Below are 13,419 nucleotides of genomic sequence, written 5' to 3'. Positions count from 1 at the left end.
TGGTGATTAAAAACATGTTTATTAATGTAGCAACCTAATCATTCACTAACCTCTCAATCTGTGATTTGGGTTATACTACTAACAAAACTTTGCATAGTTAAGAAATCAAAATAATTTAAACACAAGTTCAAACCACCTAACTCTGAACTTGAACCCTTAGTGTGGCATAGCATAGGGGTGTTTGTACCAGGCTAGGGTGTGACTTAGACATTTGCTAAATGACAGTTGGAGTTAGCTTCAGTAACCAGAAAAAAATATTAGCTTTGGAAAAGTTGATGAAAGTGAAGTGAAAGAAAAACAATAAGAGTGATGCGAGACAAAAAAGGGGGGGGTTGAGGGGGAGAAGAAGAGGGGTGGCAAACGGGAGGGACGAAAACACAGAATTCCTTGGCGTCATCGGGAGGAAACTCACTGGGGAATAACATGACAAATGGAACATAAAACTTACTTGGAAAAATAATGTAGCAAGGTATTTCAGCAGCTACTGTAGGCAATATATAAAACAAATGGATGACCTTGTTTATGAGGGTGGGTTCATTAAATGCAGACCTGTAGTGATGGAAGCTTTTGAAATTCTCCTGGAACACATTTCTGTTCCTGTAGGAAAGTACCCTCTTTTTGGCAGGGTTACCCCCACTTTTTGCTTGTAAGTGGGTTTTGACTGTGTTCACTGGGATACTGCTAACCAGGACCCCAGTGACTGTGCTCTCTCCCTCTAAATTTGGTTGTTCCTGACTTAGTACACCCCACAATTGGCATACTGGTGTCCCCATATACGTCCCATGGGTTCCCCATGGGCTGCAGCATGTATTATGCCAGCCATGGGAGCCCATGCAAAATGCGTCTGCAGGCCTGCCATTGCAGCCTGCGTGAAAAGGTGCATAAACCATTTCACTAAAAGGTCCCTTCACCCAGTCAACACTATGGCAGGCCCTCCTAGCCTAGAGGGCAGGGTGCAAATACCTGTGTGTGAGGGCACCCCTGCACGATCAGAGGTGCCCCTGCGAAAACCAGCTCCATTTTTTTGGACTTCGTAAATGCGGGGAAGCCATTTTACCTATGTACTGGACACAGGTCACTACCTGTGTCCAGCTACATAATGGTAACTTCAAACCTGGGCATGTTTGGTATTAAGCATGGCAGAATCATACACCAATACATACCCCCAATACTGTTGCCAGTATTGGTTGTATGATTCCATGCACTCCGGGGGCTCCTTAGAGGACCCCCAGTTTTGCTCCTACCAGTCCTCTAGGGTTTTCGGGGCAGCCAGATGGTAGGGCTTGAGGGCACCCCTGCATGAGCAGAGGTGCCTCTACGAACTCCAGCACCATTACCCTGGACTTCGTTAATGCTGGGAAGCCGTTTGTTTCTATGTACTGGACACAGGTGTCCAACTACTCTGTGGTAACTCCGAACATGGGCATGTTTGGTATCAAACATGTCAGAATTGTACTCCAATACTGTTACCAGTATTGGTGATATGATTCCATGCACTCTGGAGGCTTTCTATGGCAGCCTGTGCTGCTGCGACCCCTCAGACCGCTTTCTGCCCTCCTGCTGCTTGACTAGCTAACGCAGAGGAAGGCAGAACAAATAATTTCCCTTGGGCGAGGGAGGCAACACCCTCTCCCTTTAGAAATAGGTGTTGCATGGCTTGGGAAGGGTAGCCTCTTCAAGCCACCGGTATGCTTTGAAGTGTACATCTGGTGCCCTCCTTGTATAAACCGGTTTGCACCAGTCCAGGGACCCCCGGTTCCTGCTCTGGTACGAAACTGGACAACGGAAAGGAGAGTGACCACTCCCCTGTCTATCACCACTCCAGGGTTGGTGTCCAGAGCTCCATGTGGCCACTTGATTCTGCCATCTTGAAACTAAGGTGGGCGGAGGCCCCTGAGAGCATCTGAGTGGCCAGGTCAGGCAGGTGACGTCATAGAGCCTCCTGTTAGGTGGTCACCCTGCTAGGAGACCAATCCCCCTTCCTGGGCTATTTAGGGTCTCCCCTCTTGGGTGGGTCCTCAGACTCGATGTGCCAGATTGTAGCAGGACTCCTCTGCATCATTTACTTCATTTTCTGGCCACCGGGACTGCAACTGGACCCTCCAGGAACCGACAATCTGTAACTCCAGCGACGACTTAGCCTTGCAGTTGCTGGAAGGAGCCGGAGAAACAATGTTGCAACATTATTCTGGCTGTGCATCCTCTCAGGGCGACGAGTCTTCAGCCTGCACAAGAAGAAATCTCCCTTAGAGTGAAGGAGTCATTCCCCTGCATCTGCAGGAACCAACTTCAACGACGACTGGCGGAATGGATCCTCTCCTCCGGAACTGCGTTTATCCTGCATCACAGGTGGTGGCCTGGAGTGGTTCCCTTTGTCTTCTTTACCAGCTGTCCAACTTGGGCGATGGTAAGCCCTTGCCTCTCCTTGCAAGGCAGTACCCAAGTGCACTGTGACTCTTGCAGCTACCAAGGCTTGTTGGCTCTTCTTCCAAGGCATCTTCAGGCTCTGTGTAGCCCCGGCCTTCAGCAATCTTTCCTGCAAGCACAGTCTCCTGCCTGCTGCTCCAGCGACGTGGGACTCCACTCCAGGTGTGCTGATTGGGCCTCACTGCGACTCCTGTGCCTGCTGCCTGTGAGTTGCCTATGGGGGCTGCATCCTCGACTTCTGACTCTCTTCGCTGCTAGGGGTCACCTGGGACTCCCCTCTGTTGGTTGAGTCCCCCTGACCGTGCTGGTACCCAGCACCTCTTGGCATTGCCAAGGCTTGTTGGTGGTTTTTCCAGACCACTGACAACTGCAACTCTTCTTCAGCCATGCACCACTCCTGGAACTCTTCTCCTGTGCTTGAGCTGCATATCAGACTCATGGTCTTCACCGTCGACCTGGTCCTGCATCTCCAGAAGGGAGGGGAGTGGCTCCTGACCCAACCGGGCACTCCAACTCGAACTGGACTTGGTCCCCTTCATTTGCAGGTCCTCTTCTGTCAGGATCCGCCTTTGGTTTCTTCCAGTCTTGCTGCTTTGGTCTTGCACAGTTCTTTTCCAAAGTTCACCTGTGGGTTTGGGGGAAAAACAGGTACTTACCTCTCCTGGTCGCTGGGGAGCACCCTGGTACTTACCTTTTGGGGTTCCTAGTTCCTCCCAGCTCCCCTCTACAGATTCCACTTCCTTGCGTGGGGGACTGACTTTTGCATTCCATTTGCTTAGTATATGGTTTGGTCTCCCCCTGGGGGCTCCATTATTTTCTGTCGTTTCACTATTTTCTATTGCTTTCTATGCCAATTCCTGACTTCTAATGTGTGTATTTAATAGTGTGGTTACTCACTTCCTAGTAGAGTATTGCCTATACAGTATTTTAGTATTTGTATTACCATAAAGTACCTTTATTTTTTAAACACAGTGTGGTTCTTTCATGTGTGTGTAAGAACTGTGTGACTACAGTGGTACTGCATAAGCTTTGCAGGTCTCCTAGATAAGTCTTGGCTGCTCATCCACAACTACCTCTAGAGAGCCTTGGCTTCCTAGACACTGCCTACACCTCCCTAACAGGGGGATACCTGGATCCGTTATAAGGTGAAAATACCATAGGTGCTCACCACACACCAAGTCAGCTTCCTACAGTGTCAACCAGTGTGAAACAAGTGATAAGGATTGCTCAGAGCTGATTACCAACTAATGAGGTTGACAAAACACAGAACTGTAAAATTAGTGGTGTTGTCTATAAACATTGATTTGTGGAATAAACAGCTGTTTATGAATGTTTGAGTAGTCTTGTCAATTGCCAGAATGCATGTATATTATGGTATTCACAGATACTTTTGAAGTAAGGTTGATAGTGTAAGCATTAGAACTTCATGAAAACTTTTTTAATGCGAGAACTTCTCATAAAATGTAAAGTCATTCAATTCTCAACAGCATTTAAAACCAACACTTAAGTCAGAATAACTGTAAAACTTCAACTTACATCAAAAGTTCCACCAGTCTCCTGCACACTCCTGCGTCAATCACTGCCTGGATTTTGTCATTTGGTCCATCGGACAAGTAAGATAGTGCCCAGCAGGCATCTGCCAGCACATCAGTGTCATTCACAAAGAGGAGCCAAGACAGCACAGTAAGAGAGGGCGAGACCTGGAAGAGAAAAACCATTGGCATAGGAAATACAAATAAAAAACCTGAAGGACTTCAAGTTGAATAGATTCTCTTCTGTTATCTACTTACCATCTAAGGTTTTCTCTATAACTAACCGGCTACCTTAAAACCTTTCACAGTGATCTGCACTCCTTGTACATAGATTAATCGGAGAATCTCACATACATGTAATTAAGTATTCTATCAAAGAGATCACTGCATTCCTTGTTCATTCACACTGGCTAATGACAGCCATGCTAAGATACATAAACAATTTCTTCCTCCATTCAAGGGTAACTATCAAGACCATTAAACCGCTTTACATACATTCCTATTTTGTTCACAATCAGAAAAACACTGCATTTATGCATTACCTTTGGGAACTCAGGAGGAGGGTTCTTCCCTCTGCAAAGGTTCGATAGAGCCCACACTGCATTTCTGGTCATTGTGAGGCGATTCTGCTTTGAAAGCAACCTAACAGCAAAAACAATGCATTCATGAAGGAAGATATAACAGGTGAGAATAACAAATTTACATCTAATAAGGTTTACCATGTTACTTCAATATATTAATACCAATACAAGTATTTGTGGGGAAAATAAGAAGGGTGGTTTGCTTGCAGGGGGGAAGGGGCCAAGCAAGGGATTATTCTTGGGGAACGTAAGGAGGATTGTCTGCTGGGGGAAAAGGGGCTAAACAAGGGGGCAAATATTGTTCAGGTATTGGATATAAACTCTGTCGATGTGCAGACCTCTACAGTTATGTCAATCATGCAGATGCAGGAGGAAGTTAAACTACACGACCTCCAAGTTTTTAAAAACATGCAGCTCAGAAATGTGCTAAGCTCCTGAATTGAGTGTGGATGCAAATACAGTGGCGCGATTGCAGCTAAAATACAGATTAATGGTGGTCGGATGACCAAAAAGGCTAAATCTTACATCTTTCATGACCCTTCGGGTTAACATGTAGCATAGTACAACACACTGTTAGGAACAAAGGCATTAAGATATAGGGAGTAATTAACATAACTTCTGGAAGGAAACATTAAAGTTTCCCTGTGAAGTGTTTCTGATCAATTCAACTAAACATCCTAAGTAGAATACACTGTACAAGTGCGTAGATTAAGACATTTGGCAAAGCAATTAGTGATGCCTATTTATGGGGATGTGGAATGAAAGATATACTTTCAAATCCTTGGGACTTCGAGATTAAAGATATCCTGGGGTCAGGACTGTAGTGGTGCAGAAGACTTTAGGTTTCTCATGAGGCAGCAAGTCACACTACTATTGGAGATACTACAACATACTACATCCTGTGACCTCGACAACCACCACCCAATCACTCACCTACCATACATTGGTAAGATCTTTGAAAAGGATGTATATGTTCAACTCCACTCCCATCAATGCTAACCATCTCCTGTGCGATTACAAGTCTAGTTTCAGATCATGCTGCAATGTGGAGAAAGCCATCTTACACATTATAGACAACGCCTTCTTAACAAATGAAGATGACCCCCTGTGTGCTATCGCTGGACTGCTTAGCTGCCTTTGATGCAGTCAATCATCCCACCCTAATACATACCCATGGGTCATGTCTATGAGAACCACATTTTTCAGAAAGCTGCAGTAGCAACTTTACCCCAAGTACAAACAGCTTTAGGTGTGTTAAGCATTGGTTTGTTTGCTTACTGGAGGCATGGTAAGATTCAAGAAACTATCCAATTGGAGATGGATTGTTTTGCCTTGGCTAACCCAGTGCTGAGATGCAACAATGGGTGCGGCACCCAAAGCACTGCTCAAAAGACAATAGCTGGTGCTGTTAAATGTCCCCATGCAGAAAACCAAGGCTGCGTAATCCAGATTCCACCTCAGGGGCTTTAATCCACTGACAGAAGCTCTCTGCCCCTTGATGGCACTCTTGCAGGCTCCTGCCTTCTCTCCCTTGTTGATAGTTTCTCAGTATTCTCTTCCTTCTTTCCCATTTGTGTGCTTAGTACTTTCTTGCCTTCGGGGAGTATCTGATAAGGAAAAGTAAGTGCCAGCGAACCCCACTGGCCACAAAAATGAGTGCCAGTGGGCCCACCAGTATCCACTGGCACTGGGCTAACCCAATTCTAACAGAACTATCTTTAACAAATAAACGTTCAGACTGCTCAACATAGTTAATTTTGTCCAAACAGAACTTCAACCCTCTCTTCACAAAAGGAGTATGAATTGCTCTTTCCACTAGGGACGATGGATTTGGAAAGAAAATTAACAAGGAAATTGTCTGAGTGACATTGAAATCTGACACCACCTTAAACAGAAATCTTGGATGGGGGCATGGCTACGTTGGTGGCCACATCAGACGTGCTCTTGTGAGCCCATTCTTGGGACTGCAAAGTATCCCTTTCCAACAGCGCGATCCGGACTGGAGTCACCCCGTATTGTGACTTTTGTGGCACTGCCGGCACTTGAGATTGAGGGCTCCCAAAGCCACCGCTTTGGGGAGACTGACCGTGTTATGACATTTGGAGTCCTGGCCATGTTGCCCGATGTCTTGGATTTGCATAGCAGGGCTAGGGCAACTGCCAATGGGACAGAAGGAGTGCGCGAGCGGTGGCGACACAATGCAGTGAGGCCCGTGGTGCACCAGGATGGCATTTGTGCACTAGAGTGGCCTGGCCAGGTGCCAAAGCGACTTGCACGCAGAAAGAGGCCTTTGCCTGCAGCGACTTCTGAATCAGGAGGGTATTGCCAGTCTGAAGCCCACTGGGCAGTCGAGTGACTTGGAGGCCTGGGATGGAGGGCTAAAGGAGCGCTGCTGTCCTGAAAGCGCTTACCCGGTCCCACAATGAATTGCCTGGGGTTTGAGCTGTGGCCCTGAGAGAGCTGCTGTGGCCCAGACATAACTGTGTCCTGGGATGGCCCCAGGGTGCCACATGGATTGACCACGGTGGTCTATCTCTGATCCCTGGTATTGGGACGACAGTAGAGGAAGACCATAGCTGCTTGCCTCCCTCCCACCCCCCGAATACCATGTTGAAGTGTGCATGGGGGCTACTGACTTGAAGGGGAACGGCCCAGAGACTATTGGAGACTTGCTGAGGGTGCACAGCTCTGCTAATTACAGACACCTCTTGTATATCAGTGATCCAGTCTCCTTCTTCCCCCTCGACTGCTGCCTGCACTGAGCCCCACACTCTGGGGTGGCATTAGCACTGATGGCTCAGCACAAAAATGAAGTCCCAGGAGCCCAACGTACCTATCGGGCAGGCAGCACCCAGTGCCCTTACTACGGAATCTGCCAGGTGAATCAGGATTCATTTGCGGGGTGAATTGAGACTTCTGAAGGCCTTGAACACCAGGGAGGACACGGTGATAGCCCAAACAAACCAAAAGTCTGAACCCAGGCCCAAATAGCATCACAAATCCCCCCCCGATCCACTCAATCATAATCTGGGAGCACTGATTTATCTGGAAGCCACCCTCTGCAGCCACTCAGTCTAATTTGAGAAGGTGCTGCATGCTATCCTAGACACTGAAGCCTTGTTGGAAACTAAAATAGACACCATTTCATTGGACATAAACCTGCTCTCCGCGGACCATTGAAAGCGGACGGAGCAGGTGGACAATGCAGAGCCTTCAGTGACTTCCATACAGCCCATGCTGCTCGACCTCCAAACCCAGTTGCAGGACATGAAGGCAGAAGTGATCTCTCTTCACAGATGAGAGAGAGACAAAGAGCTTTTCATGACGCAACAACATATATGTTTTCTTGGCTTTCTCAAATGATTTAAAGGTCCAAACATGGAACTCTTTTTGGAAGTTCGGTTGATGAATACAGTACTGGCATTTAAAGTGCTGAAATTCTCTTCAGTTGAGAGGGCACATTGAATACCAGGTAGACAACCGCCACCGGGCGCTCGTCCGAGACCAGTTATTGCCTGTCTCCTGAAATATAGAGACAGATGCCTGATATTGCAGTAATTCAAAACAAAAGGCCTCTGGAGGTTTGAGGTAGATATGAAAATTAGTTACTTACCTGTAACTGCAGTTCTCCAGTATTGGTATCTTTCATAGATTCACATGCTTGAATCATCCCCGTCGTCGAGGTGGGAGCCTCACGGTAAATTTAAATACATAAAGCAGTAAGTCAGTAAGTGTAAAACAAGTAGGCCCCAGTAGACCTCAGAGTATTTTACAGTCTATCCACTTTGTTTTGTGAAAAGACCCAAACTTCAGTATTAACCAATCAGGATTCAGCCCCTCCCAAACACTCCCAACAGAGGCTGAATTCCCTCAGATTTTCTAGTAGGAGTGTGAAGTTTAATATCTGTATAATAGGGGAGGAGGGTGGGTCGCATGTGAATCTATGAAAGATACCAATACTGGAGAACTGCAGTTACAGGTAAGTAACTAATTTTCTTCTCCAGTATTGGATCTTTCATAGATTCACATGCTTGAATCAAAATAACGAGCAGTAATGTCTTCTTAATTAGTGAATTACATTGACTGTAATTTTATCATAATTCTTTAAGTGATGTGACTCACATTAGTTCAGCTTTATACATCCACGTATATATCTATATATCTATATATCTATATATATATCTATATCTATATATATATATATATCTATATATCTATAGATATCTCAATAGAAGAGCAATAGAAAAGCTGTGTGGCTGAAAGTTTTGACAATCTATTTTGTTATCGTTTTGAGGTCTACAACATGTTAACACAATATAACAAAGGAAATAATTTGAAGCACATTATTAGAGTAAACCACACTGTGATATAAAATTAGATATTAACCAGACTGAGAACCAATATCGAACATACCTTGAGTGTGGTGGTGGGATGTGTAAGAGGCTCACCTTAACGAAATAGATGCCTCAGCACTGCCTGTCGAACTGCTGTATTGACGTTATTAGTTTCCTCGAGACAGTAGTGTCTTGTAAATGTATGCTGGCTGGACCATGTGGCTGCTCTACAGATGCTATGTAGCGGCACCCCTGCAAAGAGTTCAGCTGAAGTGGCTACCGATCTTGTAGAGTTGGCTCTCACCTTGGTGTGGAGCGGTTTACCTGCTTTTGCATGGCAGAATTGAATTGCCAGGCCAATCCATCTTGCTATAGTCTGTTCGGACACCGCATGCCCCTTTCTTGTTCCGCCAAATGCGACAAATAATTGATCAGACTGGCAGATGGTTTGCGTTTTCTGTAGATAAAACTTTAAACATCTTTTAATATCAAGGGAATGTAATGTCCTTTCGGCTACTGTTTGCAGATTTGGCAAAAAGGTTTTTAAGATGACTGGTTCATTCAAGTGAAACGTTGAGGGAACTTTTGGGATGAATTTAGGATTTGTTCGCAGGATCACACCTGAGTTTGTGAATTGGAGGAAAGGCTGTTGGACAGTGAAAGCCTGAATGTCGCAGACTCTTTTGGCTGAAGTAAGAGCTAGCAGTAACGCTGTTTTCCATGAGATGAATTTTTGATCAGCTTTGTGGATCGGCTCAAAAGGAGCTTTCATGAGCTGCATTAATACAACATTCAGGGACCATAACGGCGGAGGTTTTCTAACTGGCGGGAAAACCCGAAAAAAAGGCCTTTCATGAATTGCTTGACAATTCTTGTGGAACATAATGACTCTGTGTGGTGATCTTCGGTACCTGGAGATTGCTGCCAGATGTACTCGAATGGAGGAATATGAAAGTCCTGACTATGCCAAGAGCAAGAGATATGGAAGTACCTGTTCTGGAGGAGCGGACAAAGGATGTATATCTTTTGCTGCACACCATATACAAAAATGTTTCCATTTAAGTCTATAGGTTTTGTTGGTAGTGTCAGCTCTGGCTTTTGCCAAGATGTCTTTACACTCCGGGGAAATGTTGAGATTCAAGTATTCATTGTATTCAGGAGCCAAGCCGACAAATGAAGAGATGACGGGTCTGGGTGTCTGACTTGTCCCTGGTGCATCGTTAAGAGTCGGACTCTGTCTGAGTTGCATATGTGGCCGTTCGGAGAGCATGAGGAGCTCCGTGTACTAGACTTGTCTGGGCCATCTGGGAGCTATGAACAGGAGGCGACACCCCTCCGTCTTTAGTTTGTTGATGACTCTCCGAATGAGCGGGATCGGAGGAAAAGCGTAGGCATAAACTCCGGACCATCTCATCGAAAACACATTCCCCCACGAACCTTTCTGGGGAAGCCAACTTGCGTAGAACTGGCACTTCTTGTTCTCGAGAGTGGCAAATAGGTCTAGGTTCGGTTTGCCCCATAATAGAAAAAGGCTGTTGAGAGTTTTTTGGTCTAGCTCCCACTCGTGATAAGGAATCACTGTCCTGCTCAGGGTGTCTGCTAGAACGTTGGTTTGCCCTGGCACAAGCCCAGATTTGCTGTGCTAGCTGCGAGAGTTGTAGGGATCTCGTGCCTCCTTGCTTGTTTAGATAAAACATGCTGGTTGTGTTGTCTGTCCTGATTAAGACGCTTGAATTTTGTATCTTTGGCAAGAAAGCTTTTAGAGCTAAGTGTATTGCCTTGAGTTCTAGGTAACTGATGTGGAGCTGAACCTCTTTCGCATTCCAGGTTCCGCTGATTTGCAGGTCCTGGCAGTGTGCACCCCCATCCTTCGAGAGGCATCGTTGTTACTATGTAACTGGGTGTTTGATGAAGAAATGACAGTTCGTTTGACAAATTGGTTAGAGTCGCCCACCACCTCGTGGTGTTTTTCATTAGAGGCGTTATGTGAATCTTGTCTTCGAAGGAACCGTTGATCTGGGTCCATTGTATGTCCAATTGCTCTAGCAGGGGTCGCATATGGAGCCTGCAATTTGGGACTAGCGGAATGCAAGATGAGATCATCCCTAGCAATGATTTGTAGATGCGGACTGAAACAAACTTTTTTCTGGAGAGCCTGCCTGCCAAGGAGGTTAACTTTTGTTTCCTCTCGTGAGATGGGTACGCTTTGGTGCGGACTGTGTCTAGTATTGCTCCCAAGAAGATTAATACCTGTTTGGGGTGGAGCTGAGATTTCTGGTAGTTGACTACAAACCCCAGGCTGTGTAACAATTGAAGGCAATAGGAGATATGACTTATTACTTGCGACTTTGAGGGTGCCTTTATAAGCCAGTCGTCCAGGTAAGGAAAGACCTGGATACCTGACTGGCGGAGATGTGCTGCTACCGGAGCCAACATTTTTGTGAAGATTCTGGGGGCAGATTTGAGACCGAATGGGAGAACTCAGAATTGGAGGTGCAAACCCCCCACTCTGAACCTTAGGAATTTGCGGTGGTTTCGATATATGGGGATATGAAAATAAGCATCCTGGAGGTCTAGGAATGCAATCAGATCTCCAGCATTTAAAAGACGCAGGACATCTGGAAGTGCTACCATCCTGAACAACTGTTTCTTTAGAAACTTGTTGTCCAGGAGGGGGCCCTAGTCTCCTGAGGGTTTCTTTACGAGGAAAAAGCAGGAGTAGAATCCTCTGTTCTTTTGAGAGAGAGGGACTGGTTCTACCGCCCCTTTTCTCAGCATCACTCTTACTTCCTTGAGGAGTTGGTTCATCCTCGAGGGTGGTGGGCCCTATGGAGGAACAAATGGTGGTGTTTGTGTGAATTCCAGAGTATGACCTCTGGCCACTACATCGAATACCCATCTGTCCGATGTTATAGCCTCCCATTGGGGGAAATAGGAAGTGATGCGACCTCCGACCCTCGATATTGGTGGGTGGGGAAGTGCTGAGATGACCAGCGGGTCATTGTTTTCTTCCCGTATCTCTTCCTCTGGCAGCTCCTCTTCCTCTAGCTGGATGTTTGTAAGCTGCGGCCGGTGGTAACCTATAATGCTGCTGTTGCTGATGTACTTGTGTCGTGATCCTGTGGAGGAAGACTGATATTGAGATCTGTATTGTTGGTATCCACCTCGAAAGGAGTAATTTCCTCTTCCCCTTGCTCCACGAAAAGGTTGTTTTTTTATATTGAAGGGTACCTAGAGATTTTGCCGTATCCGTATCAGTTTTGATAGCCTACAACATGTCGACATGCTTCCCAAACAAACTTTCTCCATCAAAAGGCATGTCGAGAACACGACTCTGGACTTCCGGTCTAAATGAAGTAGCCTTAAGCCATCCTTGCCTGCGCAGGACTGCCGCGCCAGCTAATTGTCTGAAGCCAGTTAGAGAAATGTCTATTGCGCTGTCTATAATCTCTGCGGAAACCCTTTCTCCCTCCTGCAACACCTTTTTTGCTTCCACCTTGACGTCTTCTGGCAGTAGATCCAAAAAGGCAGACATGTCTGCCCACATTTGGCGATCATACCTTCCCAAGATGGCAAGGGAGTTAGCCGCATTAACTGTGACCGCTGCAACAGAGGAGAATTTTTTGCTGATGTGGTCTAATCTCCTTCCTTCTTTGTCTGGGGGAGATGCTATAGGTGTGGAGGGGTTTCTGGAACGTCGCTGCGCCGCCTGTGATATGACAGAATCAGGTTTTGGCTGTGAGACTAGACAGGCCGGAGAATCATCTGGGGTCTTGTACTTTTTCTCCAGTCTTGGCATTTGTGAAGGCACTGTTGCAGGATTTTTCATTGCCTTCAAACCCTCCTGCCATAAGAAATCTACTATGGGTATAGCTCTGTCCGATCTCTTTGATGGCTCTTTGAAGTCGTACAAAAAACATTCGGTTTCATGAGAGACAATTGAAAGGCCAAAAAGTTTTGCCGCTCTCTCTATTAAATTATGAAAGCCTCCTATGTCCTCTGGAGGATAATCTACTGGACCTGCTGGCGGTGGAGATGGTGTGGGGACGAGATAATCATCCCATTCACTAGCGGCCGAATCTCTTAGCTCACCCTCTTCCCTTTCGTCGTCTGACGAGGGATGAGCTTCTTGAGTTTGGCTAGTTACCGGTATGCTAGCCTGTGGTATTTCCGGAAGATTAGTAGTCTGGGTTTGCCGAGGTGTCTGGTAGCTTTCAGGTCTAGGTGGCGTGGTCTGAGTTGATGGTGGAAACCTTTTATAGTAGTCATTCAACATATATTGTAGGTCTGCTACTAGTGTGCTAGGCATGGAGAGGGGCGATTGTTGTTCTGCCTGTGGGTAGGATGTTGAGGCATAACTAGGCTGGTAATGCTGTTCCACCTCATCATCAAAATCTTGGCATTTGACATGGAGTTGGGACGGGCTACTAGCTGCCCCAAACATTCCGTCGTTTTGAGAGTATGCATCATCGTCATCATCTAAAAGATGTTGTGGTGGGTATGGCAACACTTTACTTGGTGAGGTATGCATTGGCAGAATATTAG

The 13,419-nt window shown here is 46.2% G+C and overlaps 1 protein-coding gene across 1 annotated transcript in view; it reads right to left on the bottom strand.

Moving 5' to 3' along the window:
• The window catches only part of KPNA1 (karyopherin subunit alpha 1), a 181,930-nt gene that overhangs the window by 44,082 nt on the left and 124,429 nt on the right, over positions 1-13,419 (bottom strand). The window contains exons 8-9 of the mRNA XM_069202718.1: positions 4,502-4,601; positions 3,964-4,127 (exon numbers count right to left, since the gene is read on the bottom strand). Coding sequence (XP_069058819.1) covers positions 3,964-4,127; positions 4,502-4,601 — 264 coding nt within the window. The remainder of the gene's footprint in view (positions 1-3,963; positions 4,128-4,501; positions 4,602-13,419) is intronic.

The sequence above is a fragment of the Pleurodeles waltl genome, chromosome 8, assembly GCF_031143425.1.
Source record: "Pleurodeles waltl isolate 20211129_DDA chromosome 8, aPleWal1.hap1.20221129, whole genome shotgun sequence".
Lineage (NCBI taxonomy): Eukaryota > Metazoa > Chordata > Amphibia > Caudata > Salamandridae > Pleurodeles > Pleurodeles waltl.
Note: the sequence above shows the minus strand (reverse complement) of the source record. Positions and strands in the feature narration are given on the sequence as shown.